Source organism: Saimiri boliviensis, chromosome 15, assembly GCF_048565385.1.
Source record: "Saimiri boliviensis isolate mSaiBol1 chromosome 15, mSaiBol1.pri, whole genome shotgun sequence".
Classification (NCBI taxonomy): Eukaryota; Metazoa; Chordata; class Mammalia; order Primates; family Cebidae; genus Saimiri; species Saimiri boliviensis.
Window position 1 is genome coordinate 35816149 of NC_133463.1, and position 25133 is coordinate 35841281.

Genomic DNA, 25133 nt, shown 5'->3' on the forward strand with positions numbered 1-25133 from the left:
ACAATCAGCTTCTGTTTATAAGAAATTTTAAAAATATTATTCACCTGTGCCTATCATGTCCTGCCACATTATAATCTTGGTTACAGCTCTCAAAATGTCAGAGCAGATCATGAACTAAAGATGTGTCATAGGCAAAATCATTTAAAAGGCAAGTTCAACAACATGAACTGAAGAAAAAAATCCAACCGCCAGTAAACTTGATGATGACTACAAAATTTTTTTAAAAAGCATTCTTTACAAACTACAAAAATGTATGAGCACTATGATTAAAAGTGCTAATACCTTTCTTTTCCCCAGAGCTCCGCAGCTGGCCACAGAATGCATCTGGTCCACTGAAGGGGGTGCCTGATTGCCTCCTGCACTGGTGGAATTCAGGAAGGAAGGAGGTATATAGCTTTCACCACATGAGTTGGTGAGTTCAGAAAGAGTATTGTGTTGCTCTGGACAAGCAATCATTACAAATTTTAGAAACAGCCTGGTGATGGATATTCTGTAAATCTGCTCCCTCTTCACCATCTCCATAGTCCCTTGGAATGGACACCCATCTGACTGTTATCTGTCCAGAACTGGTTGTGGTCACCTATATCTATATCTATATATAGATATAGATATAGATAGGTAATATATATTATTTATATAATATAGATTATATATATTATGTATATAATATAGATAATATATCATATATAATATATAAAATATATTATATATTATATATATTTTTTAATTACCTGAGTGCCTTAACTAGCCCAAACAGTAGTTGTTGGTGATACAGTGAGAGAGAAGACACTTCAGGACAGTTGGGGCGACAGAGAAGTAAAAAGCAAAAGGAGCTACTATGAGGATGTGCAGGAGGTGAATTGAATACACCTAATCTCCCCTGTATCCCTACCAACACCCTGCTTGGAGGATCAAGAAAGGCTTCCTAGGGGAAGTGACAGTTAAGCTAACTCCCATAGTATCACCAGGAATATTAGAGGACCAGCTAGATGAAGAGCACAGATAACTGGAGGAGCCCTGAGGAAGGACCTAGGGAAGGCTGAGTAATGTCATCCACAAGGAAGGACCACTATATGGCAAGGTCCAGTTGGGAGAGAGAGATGGTAGGGAACTCAGAGAACTGACAATGGCTGAGTATGGCTGGAGAGAAAGTCATCTGGTAAGGTCTGGCAAGACATAGAACCAGAGAGATGGGCAGGGTACCAGATGAGCAGGGAAGGCTCAGATTTGGATGGGCCTGTGTGCTCTGGGCAGAGTCTGGACTTTTTCCTGAGGTCAATGAGAAGCCAGTGTAAAGTTTTAAGGAGTTGAGGGAAAGCCTTATTTTTCATTTTTTGGAAAGATGTCTCATCCTGCAGGGTGGAACATGGTCTGTAGACAACACTGGATAAAAAAATAATGACTTTGTTATCTGTGGCAAGGAATCCCTGTGAGAGTCAAGGAGGTTCTGCTTCATGTGGCCCAGTGGGTTGCCAGGGAAGAGGATGGACATGAGCAACATGAAGGACAAAATCATTAGGACTAGGTGACTGACTTGATCGTAAGGGATAAAGGAAAGAGCACAAGGCAACAAAGATCTAAAGGGGGTACAAATATGACAATCATCTTTTTGGGGGGTTAATAACCATATGGATTTCTTTTTCATATAAAATATTTACTTTTAAAATATCATTTTAAATATTGTATATGTTACAAAGAAAATTTGATAGATATGATAGTGAGCCAATGTTTTTTAAGAAAATGGAAATTATGATGCTATCAAATGTTTATATGAACTGAAGAAAAAAATCCAACTGCAAGAAAAGTTGACACTGACCTACAAAAAAATTTATATAGTTATTAATGCTCATCTTTGACTGAATGATGAAGAAAATCAAGGCACATTTCTCTCCCACAATAAAGAAAAATCCTATGAGTTAACCCCTCACCCACCTCAATTTTATTTTACTGAAATGCTGATATTCAAAGTAATACAGAAACACTACATGACTATGTAAGGAAGAGAGTGATAAGCTGTATCTTCTGATGTTCCTGAGAAAACCAAGAAAAATCCTTAAAATATTATCTTAACATTTTGCATAGTTGCCATTTTGCCTGTTGTTATAAACCAAAGATTCCTGGCCTTTGTCTGCTACATTTGGATCATATAAAAGCATACTTGAGGCTGGGTATGGTGGCTCATGCTGGTAATCCTAGCCATTTGGGAGGCCAAGGCAGCTGAATTGCTTGAGCCCAGGAATTTGAGACCAGCCTGGGCAACATGGTGAAACCCTCTTCTCTACTAAAAATAGAAAAATTAGCCAGGCTCAGTGGTGTGTATCTGTGATCCCAACTATTTCAGATGCTAAGGCAGGAGAATAGTTTGAACCTGCAAGGCGGAGGTTGCAATGAGCCAAGATCCCACTACGTACTCCAGCCTGCACAACAGGAGTGAAAGCCTACCTCAAAAACAAAATAAAACAAAACTAACCAAACAAACAAACAAACAAAAAACACAAAAAGTGCACTTGAATTGAAAAGCATTCAGTATTGACAGCCTTAACTTAGTGTTTCTTATTTCCTTCTGTGAGTGTCAACAACCAAAAAAAGAATCAAATCAAGAATGACATTTTTTAAAACAAGAACAATTCTTAGTTCTATCATATTTTTTCTATATGGGAATAAGTAATATTTGTTGAAAATTGTGAAAACCCTATTTATGTATAGGATAACATATACAGAAATATACACAAATGGCATAATATGTACAATAGCTTTTCTTTCAAACAATAAAGATCAATATTATGAGTGAACATTATCATTTTAGAGGTGACAGCTGGAAAACAAATAGGTAGATTTGAGAGAATAATGACCCTCATTTGACCAACTTTCTTTATTTCCATTATTTGAAAACTTCCAATATACCTCTGCTACTTAATGATTAAATGCTAAATTTCTCAGCCAATTTGCCTTTTAGCCTGGACACTCACAATGTCCAAAATCGTTTGATGCTTCAAACACTTTGTATTCCCCAAATTTCTGTGAAAATGCATTGTGTTTCTCACATTTTTGTTTCTGTTACTTCTTTTCCTTGAAGTGACTTTTATTCTATTTCCCAGCAATCTTTGGCCATAAATGTTTCACTCTTTGAAGTTTCAATACTGTTTACTCCATGATAACTTTCCAGATTCACTGGACAAAGTGGTCCTTTCCTATTTTCTATTATTATCATGTTATTTAAACCATTTTATGAAATCTACTTAAAGCTTTGGATGGTAGATAGTCGTAAATTACTTATTTTGTTTTATGGTGAGACTCTTAAGGGCACTGTGTTGCAAAACTTAGATTCCTTTCCATTTCCTAGAATGACATTTCTGCTGAACTAGTGAATAAACTGAGTTTTTTTCAGGGACATGGATTTTCAGTTATTAAAAACTGAACCCTCTTTGAAAGGTGATAGTTTTAAAATACTTCTTTAAAAACTTGTTTTAGTGACCATACTTAATATTAACTCAAACTCAGGAAAATGTATTTTTCATCTTGTTATATATGTTTTGGCTTTATAGATATATAATCATTATATATTCATTTGTGTATGTGGCTTAGTTCTAAAGATAAAACATAACTGACTCTCATTATCTTTCAGAATTTTTTCTGTATTAGTCTCCTCACATTGCTGTGAAGAAATACCCAAAACTGGGTCATTTATAAAGAAAAGATATTTAACTGACTCACAGTTCTACATTGCTGGAGAGGCCTCAGGAACTTCATGGTGGAAGGCAAAGGAGAATCAGGCAGGATGGAATGAGTGTGAGCAGGGAAAATGCCAGACACTTATAAAACCATCAGATCTTATGAGGTACATTCACTATGATGAGAACTGCATGGAGGAAGCAGCCCCATGATCACATACCTCCACTTAGTCCCACCCTTGACACGTGAGGATTATGGGGATATAGGGCTTATAATTCAGGGTGAGATTTTGGGTGAGGACACAGCCAAACCATATTATACTATGGTGGTTTTAAGGATACATGCACACAAGTGGAGTTTAATTCCCCTCCCATTGAGTGTGGGCTGGACTTACTGACTTGCTTCTAGTAAACAGAACATGGCAGAAGTAATAGGATGTTATTGCCAAGATTATATTATAATCTTAGTCTGTCTCTCATTTTATTTTATTTATTTATTTTTGAGATGGAGTCCTGTTCTATCACCCAGGCTGGAGTGCAGTGGCACAGTCTGGGCTCCCTGCAACCTGCACCTCCAGGGTTCAAGCAATTCTCCCAGCCTCAGCCTCCCGAGTAGCTGGGATTACAGGTGCCTGCCATGATGCCTGGCTAATTTTTGTATTTTTCAGTAGAGACAGGATTTCTCCATGTTTGCTAAGGCTGGTCTTGAAAGCCTGATCTCAGGTGATCCACCCACCTCAGCCTCCCAAAGTTCTAGGTTTATAGGCATGAGCCACCACTCCTGGCCTCTCTTTCTTTACAGTCATTCTCTACAGAAAGCCAGCTACAATGACAGGAGCAGCCCTATGGAGAGGTCCATGTGGTGAGAAATGGAAGCCACATAGCTGACTCTATTTCCTTGGAATGTGTCAGCAGCCATGTGAATGAGCTTGAAAGCAACTCCTCAAGGACCTTAAAATGACTACATTATCATGATAATCTTTGAATAGGAATCGCCTACTTATGCCTTGGATTCCTGACCCTCAGTAATTATGGCTTTAGATAACTATTACAACTAACAAACCCTTCAATATATTTTCTGTCTTCTCAGCCATAATTTTTTGTCATCTTCTCAAGGAATTGGCTAGAAACTAAATACCTTCATGCCAAGGAGGACTAGAAAGCAATTCATAGGGATCAAGTTAAGATAGCTGTCCACATCTCAGCTATGTGACCTTCAGTGAGGTAGCTGACATTTTTTGTCTTCATTTTTTAATACACTTACAGGGATAATCACTGAATCTACCCAATAAAAGATTAGGATAAAATATGCTACTAAAAGTACTTAGTATTGTACCTGGAAACTGGTAATGGCTCCATAGATGTTAGCTATGTTATTACATTATTATTATTTTGGTTCATAAAATAAAGCTAAGTGGTCTCCTAGATTGACTTCAGTCTTACAAAGCAACGACACACAGCCAGTATTCTGAAACCCAGATGTACGACAGATGAAAACATCGTCTCATCCTGTCAGAAGCCAGGCTGCTTGTGGCATAATTGGTAGTCCTAAAATGTGAGTATGATCCATAACAGAAATTTAAACTGAAACCCAGAGAAATTGTAGGAAAGTTTCCCAGAGATCTCAGTCAATTCAATAACACTGCATGGCTGTTAGAGCTACATTCCATGTGTTATTATACAACTGACAGGTCATGGGATAAATCATTCCAAATGGATGTCACACAATACCAAGTGGCCCTGAGCTCTCTTATCCTGTAGCCAATGGGAAGCATCTATAATAGATTTTTTGCACATACTCATTTTCTTTTTGAAAGTATATTCTTCTGGATGTACTTATTTTGAAAATAACGACTTTGCCAAAACTAATGAATTCTCAGATAACATTCAGTATTTCTGGTTTGCGATATATAGTATTTCCTATTTGTAAGTAAGAATGAGAAGGAACAACTTCAACATGATAATAACTAATGCCCATCAAATCTGAGAAACACAACACAGACAAATTTTTAATCTCTCCCTCTGCACTTTTCCACTTCAGGCAAAAGACATGAGTCATATCAAATTTAATTCTCGTCACAGAAGGAATCACATGCTGTGCTGTTTATCCCCCATGAGTGTTTGCATTAACTTTTCTCCTTCATCTAGCTTTTAGCATTTCAAAGTTCAGTTCTTCAGAAATAGGGCTGTACATTCAATCAGGCAACTGTAGTTCAGAACTATATTTTTGGGCAAAATAAACCAGCTTTACTTTTTAAATAGAACAGTGTACTCATCCTTTCATTAGGCAGAAAATTAACTCCCAATTTATTTTAGGGATATAAGTGTTCCAGCTAGTAATCTAAGTACGATAAATAAAAGAAAATCTCTACAAAGGAAAAAAAATGGCTGTTTAAAATTATAGGTACATGAAACAAAACAAAAGTAATTTATCACTATAACTTATTTCTGGTTGGGTTGGGGAGGAAGGATTGGTCTGAAAATAGAAAATGATCATGAAAAAAATGATTACTAATAGGGACCTCTGTGACTTTGGGGTATACCAGCGGTTGACCTGAGGCTTCTACCTGCCACAGCGCTAGTAATCTTTTAAGTTGTTTTTTTTTTTTTAAGTCCTATTGATTCAAGATTATTTGCAAGATCAAAGTTTGTTATTTATACATTCCTTTGAGAAACTATAAATAAGGTGAAATGCCAGCTGCAGTCAGCATGACCTGACCCCTCCATCTGCAAACCACAGCCTCTTCTGGACATGAAAGACAGCCTCTGGCCGAACTAGACTTCATAGCTGCCTCCTTAAAAAGTCAGAGAAGGGTCATTATCTGTAGGCTCTTCTATTCTTTTTCCTATATTAAAATTGTCTATTCTTTGAGGCTCATTTGAGTCTCACCTTCTTCCTGATGTTTTATCTGACTACTCGGTGAACACTGACCTCTCCCTTTTATGAATGCCAAGTTTACTTTTGGCCGATATCAATGTACTGCCAATTAATTAAATACATTGTTTACTTACTTTTATTATTTGTGTCTTTTCTGTTAAAAATATGTAAGAATCTGCTAATGTCCTACACGATTGTATTTATAGAATTTTGTTATTCAAGCTTTTTAAAACTGGTTTTGTGGGAAATGTTCTTATTCCTTTAAGACACAAGATTCTAAAGTGTAACTCACAGTTTATTACTGCCTTGTGGTACTGAAGCAGAATTTGAAATCTTATGTAACAATAGGTGTAAAGTATAGCTTCAAAATTCAGATCAAAAAAATGGGAGAAAATAGACAGGGCATTAAAGACTGTATACAGATTGATAAACTTCTGTAAAAGAGAGATTAGGTGGGTTGTTTCTTACAGTGGCAGAGGCTCTTGATGTTCAAGCTGTAACATCAGTAAAGGATGATAAATGGCATGCCATGGACAGAACAGCTACTGAAAATGGTAGCTGATCTAGTTACCAAATGTGTACACAAAAATCAATCATTTTCCAATATGTCATCGACATTATGCAGGAAGTTAGAGAGGGTGGCCAATTAAAACAACAAAAATATAAAACGTACATGAATTGATTTAACGAGATGTTTTGAACCTCTATGAGGTATCATAAAAATATTTAATGAGCCATAAAAAGCTTGAATAAATGAGAAAACATATTTGCACCTGCATGGGAAGGGGAAATATTACCAAGATGACGATTTTCTCAAAATTACTTTACAAATGTAATGAAAATTCTAATAGAAGTTTTCCCAGCATTGAAAAAAAAAACAATTATAAAACTTATGCAAACATGGCAAACAAGGGATAAAAATTTTTGCTACAGAAGAGCAATCAGGCCTGGTGCAGTGGCTCACACCTGTAATCCCAGCACTTTGAAAGGCTGAGGTGGGTGAATTACCTGAGCTCAGGAGTTCGAGATCAGCCTAGGAAACATAGAGAAACCCTGTCTCCACCAAAACAAAAACAAACAAGCAAACAAACAAAAAAATGAGAGTGAGAGAGAAGAACAATCAGAGAAGATTTGCACTTTTACGTTTTCTTTCTTCTTTCTTTCTTTTTTTTTTTTTTTTTTTTTTTTTTTCTTTTTTTGAGACAGAGTCTCACTCTGTCACCAGGTACTAGGCTGGAGTGCAGTGGCACAATCTCGGCTCACTGCAACCTCCGCCTCCTGGGTTCAAGTAATTCTCTTGCCTCAGCCTCCCAAGTAGCTGGGACTACAGGCGCATGCCACCACACCCAGCTAATTTTTTGTATTTTTAGTAGAGATGGGGTTTCACCATATTGGCCAGGATGGTCTCGATCTCTTGACCTTGTGATCCGCCCACCTCAGCCTCCCAAAATGCTGGGATTACAGGCTTGAGCCACCGTGCCCGGCCTACATTTTCAAATTTACCTAAGTATACAAGAATTAAGATAATGTATCAATAATACTTAATACTAGAAAAGATAGTTTACCATGGGAACAGAATAGTGAGCTCTGACACAAAACCAAATACATTCTAAGTATTTAGCAAATAGTAAACATGGTATTTTAAGTGTCTATCAAGAATGGATCATTCAAGAAATAGTACAGCTTTATCTGTTTGAAAAAAAAAAATCAGTAAGACTCCTATTAAGCTTTCAGATCCTTTATCAATTCATCCAGAACCCAGAAGACCAATATTTTTGCTTACTGCTCTCAAGTACAATAACCTTTACTTTGGATATATTTCATTCTAGCAAGTAAAAAGCTAAACATCCATTGTTTGACTTAGGCATGTAACTTGATTTATTTTCTAATTAAAGTTCATATTTCTAATGACAACAAACTATAATAACAAATATGAACTTCCTTGCTTAGAACTTGGCTTATGCACCTTCATCTTTTGATTTCAGGATTTAATTATAATTTTAGCATTGAATTATCATCTGCTTCTATCTATAACTTATTTCATAGGTTCACATATTACACTGAGCCTTGGACACCTACTTATTCATTTGTCAAAAACAAAACTAAAAATATTTCTAACAGAGAAGCTAAAAATCTTTATGCCTTTGCTCATCCACAGCTGAACTCTGAAGACTCTGATTGTTCCAAAGAACAAAGATACCTAATACAAGAAATGCTTTGTGTCGTGATATAACTTACAGCTGCTTATGTATAGCATGTTCATGTGGAAGCACATAAACCTTAAATTAAAAAATTTTAAATGAGAATCACTTGGTTTAAATCTCATTATCTTCAGGATATCGATAAATCAACTAGTCACATTGTGACTCAGTTTCCTCATTTTTGAAATGGGTATATTACCTTTTGCCTAACATTCCTTACTAGGATGTGATGAAGAATAAGGGAAATACGTATACTAAAGAATGTTGAAAACTCCAAGGTGCTATATAAATGCTAGTTGGCATTGACAGCTATTCCTCAGCCTCTTTTTGGCAATAGTCACTGAAGCCCTAGCCCAGCAGGAAAGAAGAGTCATTAGGCATTGTCTGGCAACTTGGCTCAGAGAAGTCAGATCAGTCCCCAACAGTCTGGTGAGGCTGCAGCAATCACTAGAAAGAACCGGTGACGTGGTTGCCAGGTAGATGCCAATCCAAGTCCTGAGCCTGCGCAGACATTACCATGCAGTCTGTCCTCTATGCTCCTAGCGTATCCGCCTTAGTCACTATCTTGTTCATGATCTTTGCCTGAACTAATGTGTGTACATCTACAGTGGTGTAGGGGTGTACACCACTGTGTAAACTCTGTCAATAACCTCAAAGTGGTTTCTTATCACCTTTAAATTACCCCCAAAGTCATGTTCACATGAAGTAGAAGGGTTAGGGCTCTCATCTCTGGTCTATCTCCTCCTTACCTGGTTAGAGGTGGAGGTTTCTGGGCCCAGGAAGTAGGTACTGCAGAGTCCTTCAAGATAACTAGAGTCTTTTATGAGAGAACATGTTTCTCCTGACTTCACTGAGCAACCTTTCCAAGGGGTGTCGAGTTCCTCTTTGCCAGGGGCTGGGCAGAAGTCTGGCCAAGACTGCACAGAGGATTCTAAGGCTTAGGCCTGACTCAGTGCTTCTCTCCTACTGAACCAAAGTTGCAACTTCAAGACACTCCTCCCCTAGTTTGCATCCTCCTGGTCTCTACTTCCTCTTCCCTGAACACACTCATTTTGACAGATAATTTCAAGGAAAAAAGAAGATGTCAAATAAACCGTTTGAAAAGTGTTTCTTGTGGTTGCTTTGAAGTCCAAGAATAATGTTTTCATTATATTCGTAAATAATTATGGACTGAATACTTAAAAGATTGTAATAAAACTGTAACAAATAATCAAACTGCTTGCCTTCTGAGAGCCTACAAGGGTATTTTCCTATGCCACATATGGTATTATTTCAGCTTGGATATTTTGCCTGAAACAGAGAAAATTTTAATAATAAGTCCTACATAAAATTATAGTAATGATGTTTGTCCCAAATAGAAATTCTGTGTTTTATTGTTATTTCATCTTTTTCACAGTAAGACTAATAAATAAATGATTGTGATCTTCAGTGAAAGGAATATGGAGCCCTGGGAGGCCCAGATGCTCAACATAAAAATCTAGAGATAGAGGAGAGATGAAAAGATTGAGATAAAGCGATCTGCAGATGCTACAGAGAGAAACAACATAGATCCCAAAGACAGATGTAGGATGGTAGAGAGAGACAGAGGCCCAGCAGTGCTAGAATTCAAGTCTATTTTTCTCTTAAAATTATTGAAATGTATTGTAGGGTGTCTTTGTTTGAAAAGTAACTTTTAGAATAAAAAGTATATACACATTTTAATTTTGGAAAATTTCACAGCTGCATTCAGTAAGGTAACTAACAAACCCTAAATAATTATTTTAAGAATGTCTTCTTCACTTTAGCTTATGATAATCTCCTTTTAAGCCATACAAATAAGCAGGGAATCCCGTTTGTGTTTATATAACACAGCACATGATGAATTTAGCTGTAGCATCAGAATTCCACATTTGCTTTGAGGTTACAAGCACTTCATATACTGATGTTATAAGTTAGCTTACCACCTCTACCCTGTAGGAAGAAGAAAAATAAATTGACAAAGCTATTTTTGTGTGTGTGTGTTTGTGATATTCCAAAGTCAGACAGAGGGTTCTGGTTTTAGTTACCACTGGGACTTTCAAATGGCCATTTGGAACTTGACCTATGGTGTTTTCTTCCAGAAAAATAAGCAAAGTAAAATAATCCATGTAGCCCTTGAGGATCTGACAAAAGGCTGGGGTTGAGGGAGAAGCAGGAGGAGGGGAAATAATGACAGACTGTATCTGTCCTGAGTCACCTCCTGGAGTTTAAGGTAGGCAGCTAAATCCCATTTTATCCCTTCTCTGACACTGCAAACAGAGGTACTGCCAGTCAAGATAGATCACAAAAGGCTTGTATTTCATGTTTCATAAAAGCCTAGAACAATCACATCTTCTTACTGAGACAGGACATTTTATCTGGGTAGAAATATAGAGAAAAAATGCTAGATTTCTAACTCTGAAGGGTCCACGTGCTAGGCAGTGTGGAGATGTCTATTCAACAGTGGCTTGGGAAATGTCAAAACTCCTGCCTTTTCCTTATCTTTGAGCTATTAAACAAAGGGGCTTTTTCTAATTTTGATTTTGACCATTTCTTATTTTTGTTTTTCCTTTTTTATTTTCAATCAGAGACATATTTTTTTCTTGATTAAGCAGTAAAATATGAATCAAATGCATTTTTAAGGGTGAGTGCCAAGAAAAAGATTTTGTAACTTAAGAAACCAAAACAACAGGTTGACCTCAATTTGAATCCCACAAAACCTCATTGTCTCAATACAAGGAAAAACAACATGATTTTAGTGCATATTTGTGAGGAAATAAGGAAGATTATATAACTTGTTTTTTTCTTCCTATTAGAGGAAATCCGTAAGCTTATTAAATTAACTTAGGAGCAATTTTTCTTTTAGGAGAAAAAGTATTTCTTTTGGAACTATATGTGTGTTCATTTAACCAATCAATTTATTTAATCCATCAATAAATGTTTTGAGTACAATTTTAATTGTCAGGTCCTGTGCTAGGCTTAGGATACACATGGTGAGTCAAAAACAAAAGAAATAAAAAACAAAAATCCAGTCACTGCCCTTCTCTTTCTTTACAGACAACAAATAAACAACAACAAAAACATTGCACAGTTTCTCATTCATTCTGATAAATTGCCAGCAAGGAACAGATGAGATACTCTAATATAGAGATGACCTTTACTTTTTCTTAGATAGGTGGGCAGAGAAGACCCTTCTGAGGCCATGGTATTTAAGATGAGACTTAAAGAATAAGGAGAAGAAGCTAGACACACAGAACAGAGATTTTTAAATGGCCATTGCTGGAGAGAAGTTTCAAAAGATGAATTTATCATTCAGTTTCCAAATATTCCTGTAGAGGTCTAAAGAAAATGCATTCCAATTCCACTTTTTATCTGTTTTCCTTTTTTCCTCTTTTTGAAATTTGTTATTTGAATATAGGATACCCTAGATTGATGCTCCAATTTTCTTATGTTTTCTGTTTTGCTTGAAGTTTTAAGAAATGTTCTTATTTTCCAAAATTCAGTTGAGTCTTTATTGCTGCTCTCTTGTTTTCCTAATACCAGCATCTCTTACCCAGACTAATGAACCAGCCTACTCACTCATCTTTGTGATCCTATTCCTCTATATTATCCACCCCAATTCCAAGTTAATTCTTGTATGGTATTTTTGAAAGAATGCATGATTTTTAAATTTCTGCTTAAAATATTTGCTCATTTATTTTCACTTAGGATACATAGGATACTTAGGATACTTAGCTTTGCTGACATCTTGAAAGATGTGGGCCCTCCCTAGCACTTCAGTTTCCTCTCATATCTTGCTGCTCTTTGGTTTTCTGTACTTTATGCTTATTGTCCAGCTTCCTTTCCTAGAATGTCCTGTGCCCCTCTTGTCTCAGAGTCTCTGCATGTGCTGTTCTCTGTGTTTAGGTCTCCTTTGTCTAGGTACTTCCTTTATCTCTAAGTGCTCAAGTGTCATCTCATCTCAAGCATGAATTAGATATCTTATCTTGTGCTTCTCATTGGGATATATTGTAATACTTAGTGCATTAGTCAGTTCTCTCACTGCTATAAAGAAATACCGGAGGCTGGGTAATTTATAAAGAAAAGAGGTTTAATTGGCTCACGATTCTGCAGGCTGTACAGGAAGCATAGTGGCTTCTGATTCTGGGGAGGCCTCAGGGAGCTTTCAATCATGGTGGAAGGCAAAGGAGAAGCAAGGCATGTCACATGGCCAGAGGAGGAAGGAGAGGGGCAGAGGAGGAGCCACACAGTTTTAAACAACCAGATCTCAGGATGACTCACTCATTCTGTATCAGGAGAACAGCACTGAGGGAATGGTGCTAACTCATTCATGAGAATTCTGCTCCCATGATCCAATCACCTCCCATCAGGTCCCACCTCCAGCACTGGGGATTACAATTCTACATGGGATTTGGGGAGGAATAAGATCCAAAACATATCACTTAGTTTACACACTTGTATCCCCACCAGGCTGGGAGCTATTTGAACAGCTTTGTGTATCTTTGTATCCTCAACACAAAGCACAGTCTTTGGCATATAGTGTTTATAATTATGTTATGAATAAATAACATAGCTCATTTAATATGAAGAAAAAACTATTAGTGGAATAAAAAATCTATACCTTGAAAACAGGTATTATTTTTAAGAAAAAATATTTTTCAAAGAAGAGATTTTTATAGAAAACAAAACATTAACATTTTCTTACCTTCTTTGTTTTGCTCATTGCCTTCAGAATGGAAAGATTTAAGTCTTCAAGTGCTGCCAGTACATTCTCATACTCGCCCAGGTGCTGAGAAAAATATTCTGAAAAGTGAAAATATTGAAATAAGTTCATATGTGAGTTTAGATAATCATAAAACAAAAAATAATCAACTAATTATTTACTCCTTAAATGAGTAAAACAAAATGTCAGCTATAAATGAAAACTGGAAGGTTTCCAAAAAAGATGAAATAAGGTGACAATCTGCTTATTTCACTAAACCATCAAGAAAAAAGAAAAGAAAACCTGAATAATTACCATTATCCTTGAAGAAATGTTCCTTCCTACAAACGTAGGAAAAAATGAATCTGGATCTACTGACAAGGGTGTTTCAATTAAAAAAATTCTTTTTGACAATGTAAGAATATAGATCTCACTAGGATAGTAATTTTAGAAAAGAGTTAAGTGACATTTTATTGTTTTTGGAGGAAACATTAAGGAAGGTAAGCTCTCTTCAAGGTTTAGAGTCAGCGATACAAAACATGAGAGGGTCTTCCGTGGCACCTTCCATGTAACTGTCCCCATCATAATCTTTTCTTTTTTTTTTTTTTCAACAATTTGGGCAGAGAAAAAGTAAAGGCTATCACTTTTTTGAGTTGTTAGGAATAAATAATATGGTGGATTTATGATTGAAATTAAAAGTATGGAACATGAACTGATCCTAAATTAGTAAGTTGAAATATATGTAAATGCAAAATCTTATATTTACTTATGGAAACCTATACATTGCTGTAATGAAAGCAAACAAGCGTAACACAAATTTATATATTGAAAAGATCTAGGGTTTTCGGACACTAAAAATGAATAGTTCTCACCATTCCTGTGAACTCTTCCTTGGATAAACTGTAGTTTATTTCTGTCTATCTTTAATGTGCCACAGTATTTGTGGAACTAAATTGAAATGATATATAATCACATGTAAGCCACTTGATATTATAGGAATACATTTCAGCATATTTGATGTAAACTGCCTTGATTAATTTATTTAATACTCCAGGAACTATTCGTTGATAATGATGTTAATAACAACTGGAAAGTGCCATTGACTGATAAAATAGTTAATGTAGAGACTTCTTTAGAGAAAAAAAGAAACACAGGTAAACACTAAATCAATTGCAGATCATGGTTGTCAAAATACAATCTGTATACACATAGTTTAAGAACAAATGACATATTTTTTGACAAAGCAAAATGCGTTCCTTCAAAACAAAGTGGTGTAAATTATCTATTATAAGGATTGTTTAGAAAGTGATTAATTGGAAGATAAGTAAGAAAGTATTTATTTCTTAAATACCTGCTTCAAAACATTTTAATTTGTGGTTATAATGCTGACTTTCTGATAAGGTTGACAAATATGTCTAACTTTATTTGTGCAATTATTTATAACAAATGAACACTCTTCATCAACCAGTGAGCAACTGATGTGGCTGTAAAATATTCCTAAGTTGGGAAAACAATGAATATCAGAACTGAGTCCATGATAAGTTGAAACAAGCAAAATGTGTAAGAAAAATGCCAATAAATGAAGCTGTTACTTCATTTTCAGTTTAAAACTTGTATATATAATGCCTCAAAGGAGATTGTGATGGGGTGTGAAATGCAAGTAGACAAAAATATAAAATGAAAACAGGCTGGGCAAGGAGGCTTGTGCCTATAATCTCAGTATTTTGGGAAGCTAAGGCAGGAGGATGACTTAAACCCAGGAGTTTGAGAGCAGCCTGGCCACACAGCAAGACTCCACCTCTACAAAAAAATTTAAAAATTAGCCAGGCACGGTGGTATGTGCCTCTAGTCCCAGCTACTTGAAAGGCTGAGGTGAGAAGATTGCTTGAGCCTGGGAAGTTGATGCTGCAGTAAGCTGTGATAGCACCACTTCACTCCAGCCTCGGTGAGATTATATATACATAAAGGGAGAGAGAGAGAGACAAAGCCATGTTTTAAAATAAATATTTCATTCATAGATAAGATATTTGGCTTAATCAGTAGAGGTTCCTGGAGAGAATTTAAGTTGTCTTTCCACTTTGAAATAGGACCTATACACGCAGATGCAGGCACATGCTGATAAAGCACATGAGAAAAACAATGACTAGAAGCTTCAGAGCTGACACCTACAAGATTTCATTCTTTCTTTCCTTCATTCGTCCATTTGTTCATTTCAACTCTCCAAGTTGGAAAGAAAGAACGATCACTGGATAGTAAAGAAAATGAGTGAGAAGGAAGAGAATTGCAATGCTCATGTCCTGGATAGGAGCTTAAGTTGGAAATCTAAGTGTAAGGGTTATTTTGAGGTGGCGCCGCTCATTGTCACTAAGGCTCTTTTATAACTTACTCACTGTGGAATATGGGTCAGGCAGTCAAGGCAAGGGGGCTCCAATAAACTCAAAGAGGGAAATTAGATGAAAGAGTCAGACACATCCAATATAGATAAAGAAAGATAACTTCCTTCCACTTCATCATAGTGAGTGTTGACTTACTCATTCTGCAGCCTAACATACCTTGACTTAGTGTCTTTTATGTGCTAGGTGCTATCGTAGGAACTTGGAATACGAAGATGAAAAGACAGAAGTGCTACAGTCAGGTAGGAGAGACAAATATTCCAACAAACAACTGCAATAGACATAATCATTGTTAAAGACACTGGTTCAAAAGCCCAGATACAAGGTGCAATCCAAATAGGGGGTAAGGCAGGAGAATTGCTTGAACCCAGGAGACCGAGATTGCAGTAAGCCAAGATTATTGTGCCACTGCACTCCAGCCTGGGTGACAGAGTGAGGTCTTGTCTCAACAACAACAACAACAAAAAAGATAAAGAAAAAAAAATTCCCAACTCTGCTCGGGTAAGTCAGAGAGGGCTTCATAGGGGAAACACCACCAATGGTTTAGTTAACAGATGAACAGGACTTAACCTGCTGGATTCTCAGAGGAAAGGCATGGAAGCAGCTGCTCTCCTGTCCCGTTTGCAGGAGTATGTGTAGTTCAGCACTGCTAAGAGATAAAGAACAGGGCTGGAACATATTTGAGAATGGAAGGCAGCAAGGAAACAAATGCTACAAGTCAGTGATGAGAGACAAAGCGTATATTTTGGAAACACTCCTTGCCAGATGCTCTTTCATCCTCAAGGCTAGGTCAGTGTTTTTGGCCACCTGCACCAGAATCCTCTAGTAACTCACGTTGAGAGTTTGGTTTGTGGACCAGCAGCATTAGTTTCACCTCGAAGCTTGTTAGAACTTTATCTCAGGCCCACTTCCAGGCCTGTTGAATCACAGTCTGCATTTTAATAAGACCCCCAGGTGATTTGTAGGCACATTTAAGTTTGAGAAGTACTACCCTACCGTACTTGTTAGACATTAAGATGATTAAGAAGGTCTCATCTAGTAAATCAGAATCTTTGGGTTGAGACCTACATTCCCTAGGAGATTATGATTCAGAGTACATTTGATACCGCTATGGGCAATGGGAAGCTATGCAACAATTTTGAAAAGGAGAGTGACATCCTCAGATTTTCCTATTAGAAAAGGAAAGGATACACAAAGGACAATTTGGGGGAATGTTGGTGACACCATCAAGAGAAAAAGGAGACATCAATCGACAGGAGTGATTTCATCAGAGAACTAGGACTATAAGCCATACCAAAGCTGTGAAGTGGAATGAGGAATAGAGTTCAGAATTTCAGCAGTAGATCTGCGAACTCCAACATGTGGCAGGCGGGAGAAAAGGACAGTGATGGCTTTGGAAGTGGCTGAGCTTGGACCAAAGTTTTATAACAAGTTTCTCAAGTTTGTGACTCATGTTTCTCATTTGAATCACATTGCCAGTGTGAAAGGGGCAAATGTATATTGTCATTAAGTCATGACATTAGAGAGAAAGAATGATTTGGAACAGATATTGATTGCTTAAAATGCTTGTCCTTTGATAACTGGAATAACTTCCTGGAGAAAAGACCTATTTTGTTGAAATTTGCATGTGGGCTTCATGAACTTGAGTAAAATAGTTATATTGTACTTATGGAAATATGTGAAAACCAATCCTCATCAGTTTAAGTGAAAAAGTAGAGTCTGAGCATTAGGTATGATGAAAAAGTAGAGCACAATTTATAAGGAGATGTAGTAAGTTATCTGTCAGAAAGCAGGCTATATTCTCATGAATATACAATGTGCCATCTTCTCTAATAAAATGCTAACAACAAATTAGTTTCTCCCTTCCTTTCTGTACTTAATCAGTGGTGTTCCATTTCCAAACTACAGTTTTGTTTTGTTTTCTCTATCCTGTACCTTAGTCTTTAAAGTTCTTGAGGTTTCAGATCAGCTTAATAATTCTGTCAGAACCAAAGAACCCACAGCTGTCACAAAAGTCTCAGTAGAAACTGGTCTCACAAAGCATTCTCAAGAGTTTAGATGAGTTTCATCTAAACTTCTCAAGCAGTTAGAATTTCTCAAGTAGTATACTAGGTAGAAAAGAAAATAATTGAGAGAGTGTTAAAACCCACATGTTCTGAATAGGGAGATCAGTCAGATGTAGAAATGTGGGGTGTTTTCCAGCACCCAGTCTTGCGGGCACAGGTCTCTCAGCACTGTCTGGGCTCTGCCAGTGCAGCCTGGGTGCTTCCTGCACAGCTACTGAAAAGAACCTTGGTATGAAGGGAATAAGTTTTTACTCTGGAGTTTCCTGTACCCTCAGGATTTATCCATCTTATTTATAGACTTCATCTAACTTTTAATATAGTTTAATATTTGGTAGATAACAACCAACTAGATGAGAAATTACACTATTAAATATATTTAACCTTGCTAACAAAGCTTTCTTACAGATATGCTTTCAGATCAAGCACATTCATTGTAATTATCCTTTACCCATCTATAAATATTTCAACTACCTATTCTTAACTACCAAGTTCAAGATCTGCAAAACAGTTCAGTAAAAATGAGTAGGGTTATAAAAATAGTTATAAACAGGGTAGGGCCAGGAAAAGTAGTAATTATACTCCTGAATGCTTTAGATTGGAGCTAATTATGGTAGAAATACAAACCAAAGCTTCAGTGCCAGAGTTCAAACCACAATTCCCTAATTAAAATTGAGTTTTGTATTGACTGATAGTCATAAGATACAGCAAAAAAACAAAAACAAAAAACAAAAAACAAAACAAAACAAAAAAACCTTTAGGAAGGACTTCACAATTGTATGTGAAGAGTGGGTAATTTTGGCACTTCCGTAAATTGCTGGTGAGTGTGCACCTTAGAGAAACCTTGATTAAGGAATTGCATTTTTGGAATCTACCATACAGAATTACTTGCACATGAGTGTGAAGATAATGTATAGGAGAATATTTATTTCAATGCTGTTTTTCCCATGAAAAGTTGGATTCAAACTGAAAATCTATTAAAGGGAACTTGGTTGACAAAATTAAAGTGCATGGGAGACCAAGCAGCCTTTAAATAAAATGAAGTAGAAGGGGATGCAATTGCACTAATCATGTAGTATAATATGCATATGCATATATATCAGTCACATAGTATAATATACATATGCATATATATAAATGTCAATATACACATAATAATGTCTGGAAGAATATGTTCCAAGTAAATAGTAGAGCTTAGTATTGGAGATGACAATGAGTGACAGAGAAGATTGACATATTAGCTTATACACCTACATAATACTGTTAAATTTAAAAAATGGCAGTTAAGTATTACTTTCATAATTAAAATTACAAAGAAATTTTTTCAAAATAAATATTTTAATAGATTTTAAATTCTAGGTCCTTAACTTAGTAACTGACAAATGAAGTAAAAGCCTCAGAATTAAAGTTTTAGGTACCTGCAGCTTGTAATTGGCATCTAAGAAAGAACATATGAAATCTACTTTTCATGCCAATCAAGTTCTGTCCCTCCCACGCACAAGGGGGAATTTGTGCCGGGTATGAATTGACATATTTCACTTTCTAGCACTGACGCATTTGGCTTTGATTAGAATCCAACTTAAATATTTACTTTATATTCACAAAATAATGAGAAATGAAACGACACTCTGGAGATTAAAATGCATATTCTTAAACAGAGAGGGGAGGATTATAACACATGACTGTGAATACAATCACTGGATTTAAAAAATACAGAACAATTCCTGTTGAATTAAAGCCCCACATTCCAGTTCTCTAACTAAAACTGTCCAGGGGAAATCATAAAGCTTTTTCAATAAATACAGTATAAGCACCTAATCTAGTTCCCTTATTATAGAATAAAGGCATATTTAAAAAATATATTTTTTCAGTAGAGGAGTAAGTGGAGATTTCTATAATATTTAAAAATTTGAAGTACTTTTAGGAGAAAATAGAGAATAACACAATATTCCTTAATGATGATAGGCAGGCAACATAGCATATAAAGAAGAACCACTTAGTGTTTTTATCTTAAAAGTCCTTATAACAGTTTGCTTTCTCATCAGCTGTGGCCTACCCAGGCAAAGCTAAGTGAAAAACAAAAAATAGATATAAATGAATGATTTGAGGAAATAATTACTTTGGCCTGACTTATCTAGACATTCAGAAATGGGTCTGCCACGTTAACAAAATTATCAAAATAATTTTGTGCTCTCCATTTTATCTTTTCACTTCACTAACCAGGACTGTGTGCACATAGCTGAGAGTGGACTTTATGTTGACTGCTATTCATCATAACGTCTCATGGCAATGGCCTGCATGAGCCCTTTCAGATGCTTAACCATGTGTACACAATGCTACCATCTGACTGTGTCTGTCTGAAAGAATGGCAGGATTTTCCCTGCTGGCATTTCATAACTAACAAAAACATGACTTGCTTTGGTATCAGAGTACCTCGTTCCTCCATAAACATACCTTGAATTTCAGTTGGGTTTTCCTCCCTGAACCTGAGATGGATACTATGCCAGGATAAGAAGCAGGAGTTTTTTATAACCATTGGAAAATCTGAAAGCTCATGGTTGGAGATTACATTCATTTTGTTCAGTTATTGCCTCTGAAATCATGCAATCTGATATTTTGTTCTTGTATAACATATTTTGTTATTGCTCTACCACTTGATGAAATGGAAATAACCACTCTTGAATATAAGAAAATGGCCCTTCTGATGTTTTGAGTTTTCGTAAACTCTAAAACTATAAGGATTATAAGATGTTCAGGAAGTGCTGCTAGTTTCAGAGAGGAGCTCCCAGAGAAAACTCAACTCTAACTATCAAAAACGTTTTGAGCAGCATAGACAATCAGATCAAACTTGGACAAAGGTATTATCTTAAACATTTATCTTAAAACATAAAACATAAAACCTTCCAGTATTCAGAGAGATACAGCTGTTTCAAACCGAATAGTTTCATAATGTTCCATTTTTTCCATAAAATAATAAAATTCAAAAATTTTAGCTTTACGTATTTCTAATCTTTACCTTGTTTCCAATCATAAAGATGAAAAAAAATAAATGAAGAGGCTGTTAAACCAGGCATTTGTAAAGATTTATCTCTCCCCATTGAATCACTTACTTTGAAATGACATTTAAAACTCCAGAATGGTTTAGGCAGGTATGAGACTAAGTTATTTTTACATTTGAAGAAGACAGCTTTATAAAATAGTAACAAAAGGTTCTTCACAATATATTGTGCAGAGAATAATGAAGTTGTATTAAACACCAATTTAAAAATATATTGAAACTTGTGGAGAATTTGCTCTTATAAAACTAATGTACTGATTTTAATAACAATTCTTTTTCTATGAACAAGCTAATGAGGCCCGGCTCTTTCTGGAGTGAAATACATGACTGAGCAAAATTCATAGAAAAAGATAAATCCCTTGAGATGTCAATTTATATTTTATTTTATTTTAGAACTCCTAATCTATAACATTAATTCCAAGGTTGATATATATTAGACATTGCTGTTTTTCCTTCTTAAACAAGTAATGTTTGATCTTAAAGAAACTTACCACACAGCTCTTCTGTGTCAAGATTGCTGAAAAGATGAAAAAAAAAGTATTATTACTTTGGTAATATTTTTAACTAAGTTTTAAAATAGTTACATAGTCTCCAGTCTATATTGTTAATTGATGGTATGTCGTTAGGGTATTTCTCTTATAAATTCTCTATTATTTAAATAGTCATAGGTCAATTAACAATGACCATGTCAGATTCTTTATACAAATAATTCCTGAGATTTGTGTTTCCCTCTGCAACATGATGGGCAAATTAATGTCTTTTGGTAAAGAATGTAGGCTCTGGAGCCAGAATGCCTGAGTTCAAATCCTGACTCTGCAATTTACCTTCTATGTGACCCTGGGTACTTTACATCTCTGTGTTTCAATTCATCTGACCTAAGATGGGGAAAATAATAAAAATTTCTGGTTCATGGGATGTTGTAGGGTTTAAATGAATTAATACAGAAAGCCCTTAAAACTGTAATTGGCACAAAGTAAGCACTTGATGAATGAGCTATCATGAGTCCTGACTTGATAGAATTGCTAGAATTTCCATCCTAAACTCAATCTTTGAGGTAAGTTTGAGTCAATGCTTATTTCATATGATTTCTTAAACAAAATGAAAAATTACGTTAGTTGTAAACTATATAAACCTATTATTCTTATTAAGGCAAGTGCAAACATTAAGATGAAATGTTAGCAGTATAATACATGACTGTCAGAAGAATAATGTCCTTTACCAAAAAAGGTATGGTATGGGAACACAAGTGGTTCAATATCAGGTAATAAATCAATATAACTTATTATACTATAACTTAAAGGAGAAAAATGATCATATTCGCAAATTCTAAATGGGAATTTTTTAAAAACAATTGAAGAGTAATTCATAATTAATTAAAAATTTAAATAAAATAGAACTCGACCTTGTCAAGATGCTGACAGCTATTAAAGAGCAACTACAAATATTAGTAGTTAACTGGAAATCTTGGCTTTATACAGTTGTCACATGTCAATGCTCAATGTAGATATTCTTCCTAATCCAGTTGTCCAGTAGCCAGCATACACGTTGGTATGAACATTCCAAGCATTGAGTACTTTTACCAGCTCTGTCAGTCATTTTTAAAAGTTATTTTAAACTAAATATTGCATTCTAGACACAAAATATTTGATCTTAGATAAATTATATCTTCATAACTAAATGAATCTTTTTGTAAAGTAATATTTGCCACCAGGTGGAATATGTTAAGTCTTCTCCAGTAATTTTGGTGTGGGCTCCTATTCATTCATTCACTCATTCCACAACATTTATTGCTACGTGCCAGGCATTATTCTAAGAGCCATAGATATATGAGGTTGCAATAGCTAAAGAGATCAATTTGTCAGATTGCTTGTGTCTAGAATCTCAGCTAAGAGGTAGACTCATACAGTACATAAATAATTGAAATGCAATAATATAGCTGTTACGGGGGAAATAGAGAATTGGCAAAAGGTGTCAGGAAACATATCATAGAAGATAAAATTGTGAAGCTAAATCTCAAAAGTTAAATTGTTGAGCTAAATCTCTAAATAGGAGTAGAGGAGGCAGCCAAAGGAAGAACATCCTGGTTAAAAGACACACTGTTTATAATAAAAATAAAATAAAATAAAAATAAAAATATGAAGAGCATATCATTCAGTTTCAAAAAACCGGGTAGTTTTTTTTTTTTGGTTAGAACATAGATCAATAATGAGAAAATGCAACTACACAAAGAAAGGCCTCATACGATCATCTAAGAAGTTTCTACTTTACCTTTCTGTCAATTAGGAATTATAGAATAATTTTTAAAATGTTAATAACATGACCATATTTGCACTTTAAACAGGACACTGACAGATGGGTTGAGGTTGCACAATGTTTTAGTCTGTTCTCACATTACTATAAAATAAAACTACCTGAGACTAGTAATTTATAAAGAAAAGAGGTTTAATTAGTTCATGATTCCACAGACTGTACAGGAAGCATGGCTGAGGAGGACTCAGGAAACTTACAATCATGGCAGAAGGCAAAGATGGGAGCAGGAGGGAGGAAAGAGAGAGTGAATGGGGAAGTGCTACATATTCTCAAACAACCAGATCTTGTGAGATCTCATCACTACCACAACAACAGCAAGAGGTAAATCTGCTCCCATGATTCAATCATGTCCCACTAGGTTCCTCCACAACACTGGGAATTAGAAATTAAACATGAGATTTGGGGGAGACACAAAGCGAAACCATATCATTTCTCCCCTACCTCTCCCAAATCTCATGTCCTTCTCATATTGCAAAATATGATCAGCCCTTCTAACAGCCCCCCAAGTCTTAACTCATTTCAGTGTTAACTCAAAAGTCCAAGTCCAAAGTCTCATCTTAGACAAGGCAAGTGCCTTCCACCACTGATCCTATAAAATCAAAAGCAAATCAGTTACTTCCAAGACACAATGGGGGTACAGGCATTGGCTAAATACTCCTGTTTCAAAAGGGAGAAATTGGCCAAAACAAAAAGGGCTACAGGTCCCATGGATGCTTGAACTCCAGCAGAGTCAAGTCATTAAATCTTAAATTTCCCAAATAATCTTTTTTGAATGCAAATCTGATATCCAAGCTACAGTGATGTGAGGGGTGGCCTCCCAAGGCCTTAGACAGCTTCAGCTCTGTGATTCTGCAGGGTCCAGTCCCTGTGGCTGCTTTCATAGGCTGGCATTGAGAACCTGTGGCTTTTCCAGGTCCACAGTGAAAGCTGTCAGTGGATCTACCATTCTGGGGTCTGGAGGATGATGGCGCTCTTCTCACAACTCCAGCAGGCAGTGCCCCAGTAGGGACTCTATGTGGAGGCTCCAACCACACATTTTCTCTCCACACTGCCCCAGTAGAGGTTCTCCATGAGGATTCTACTCCTGCAGCAGACTTCTAACTGGACATCCAGGCATTTCCATTCATCCTCTGAAATCTAGGCAGAAGCTTCCAGCCTCAAGTCTTTCCTTCTGCACACCTGTAGGCTCAACACCATGTGGAACTTGCCAAGGCTTAGGATTTGCACCCTCTGAAGCAACAACTAGAGCTGAACCTTGGTCCCTTTTAGCCACGGCTGGAGCTGTAGTGACTATGGCTGTGATGCAGGGCTCCATGTACTGGAGGCTGCACAGAGCAGCAGGGTGCTAGGCCTAGTCCATAAAACAATTTTTCCCTCCTAGGCCTCCAGGCCTATGATGGGAGTGTCTGCCACAAAGGTCTCTGAAATGCCCTGGAAGCATTCTCCCCATTGTGTTGCCTATTTACCTTTGGCTCCTCTGCACTTACACAAACTCCTGCAATTGAATCCATCTGCAGAAAATGGGTTTTTCTTTTCTACCACATGGGTGGGCTGTGAATTTTCTGAACTTTTGTGTTCTGCTTTCCTTTTAAATAAAAGTTGCAGTTTCAGATAATCTCTTTGTTCACACATAAGAGCATATGTGGTTAGAAGCATCCAGGCCACCTCTTGAATGCTTGGCTGCTTAGAAATTTCTTCCGCCAGATATCCAAAATCATCTCTCTCAAATTCAAAGCTCCACGGATCTTAGAAAAGGGGCACAATGCTGCCAGCTTCTCTGCTAAAGTACAGCAAGAGTAACCTTTACTCCAGTTTAAGTTCTTCATCTCCATCTGAAACCACCTCAGCCTGGACTTCACT

General features: G+C 36.3%; 1 protein-coding gene across 3 annotated transcripts in view; it reads right to left on the reverse strand.

Moving 5' to 3' along the window:
* Positions 1-25133, reverse strand: part of NECAB1 (N-terminal EF-hand calcium binding protein 1) — a 263262-nt gene that overhangs the window by 61217 nt on the left and 176912 nt on the right. For all 3 annotated transcript variants that reach the window (XM_074386885.1, XM_003940515.4, XM_074386886.1), the window contains 2 exons: positions 21455-21480; positions 13453-13550 (listed from right to left, as the gene is read on the reverse strand). In XM_074386885.1, the coding sequence (XP_074242986.1) occupies positions 13453-13550; positions 21455-21480 (124 nt within the window). The remainder of the gene's footprint in view (positions 1-13452; positions 13551-21454; positions 21481-25133) is intronic.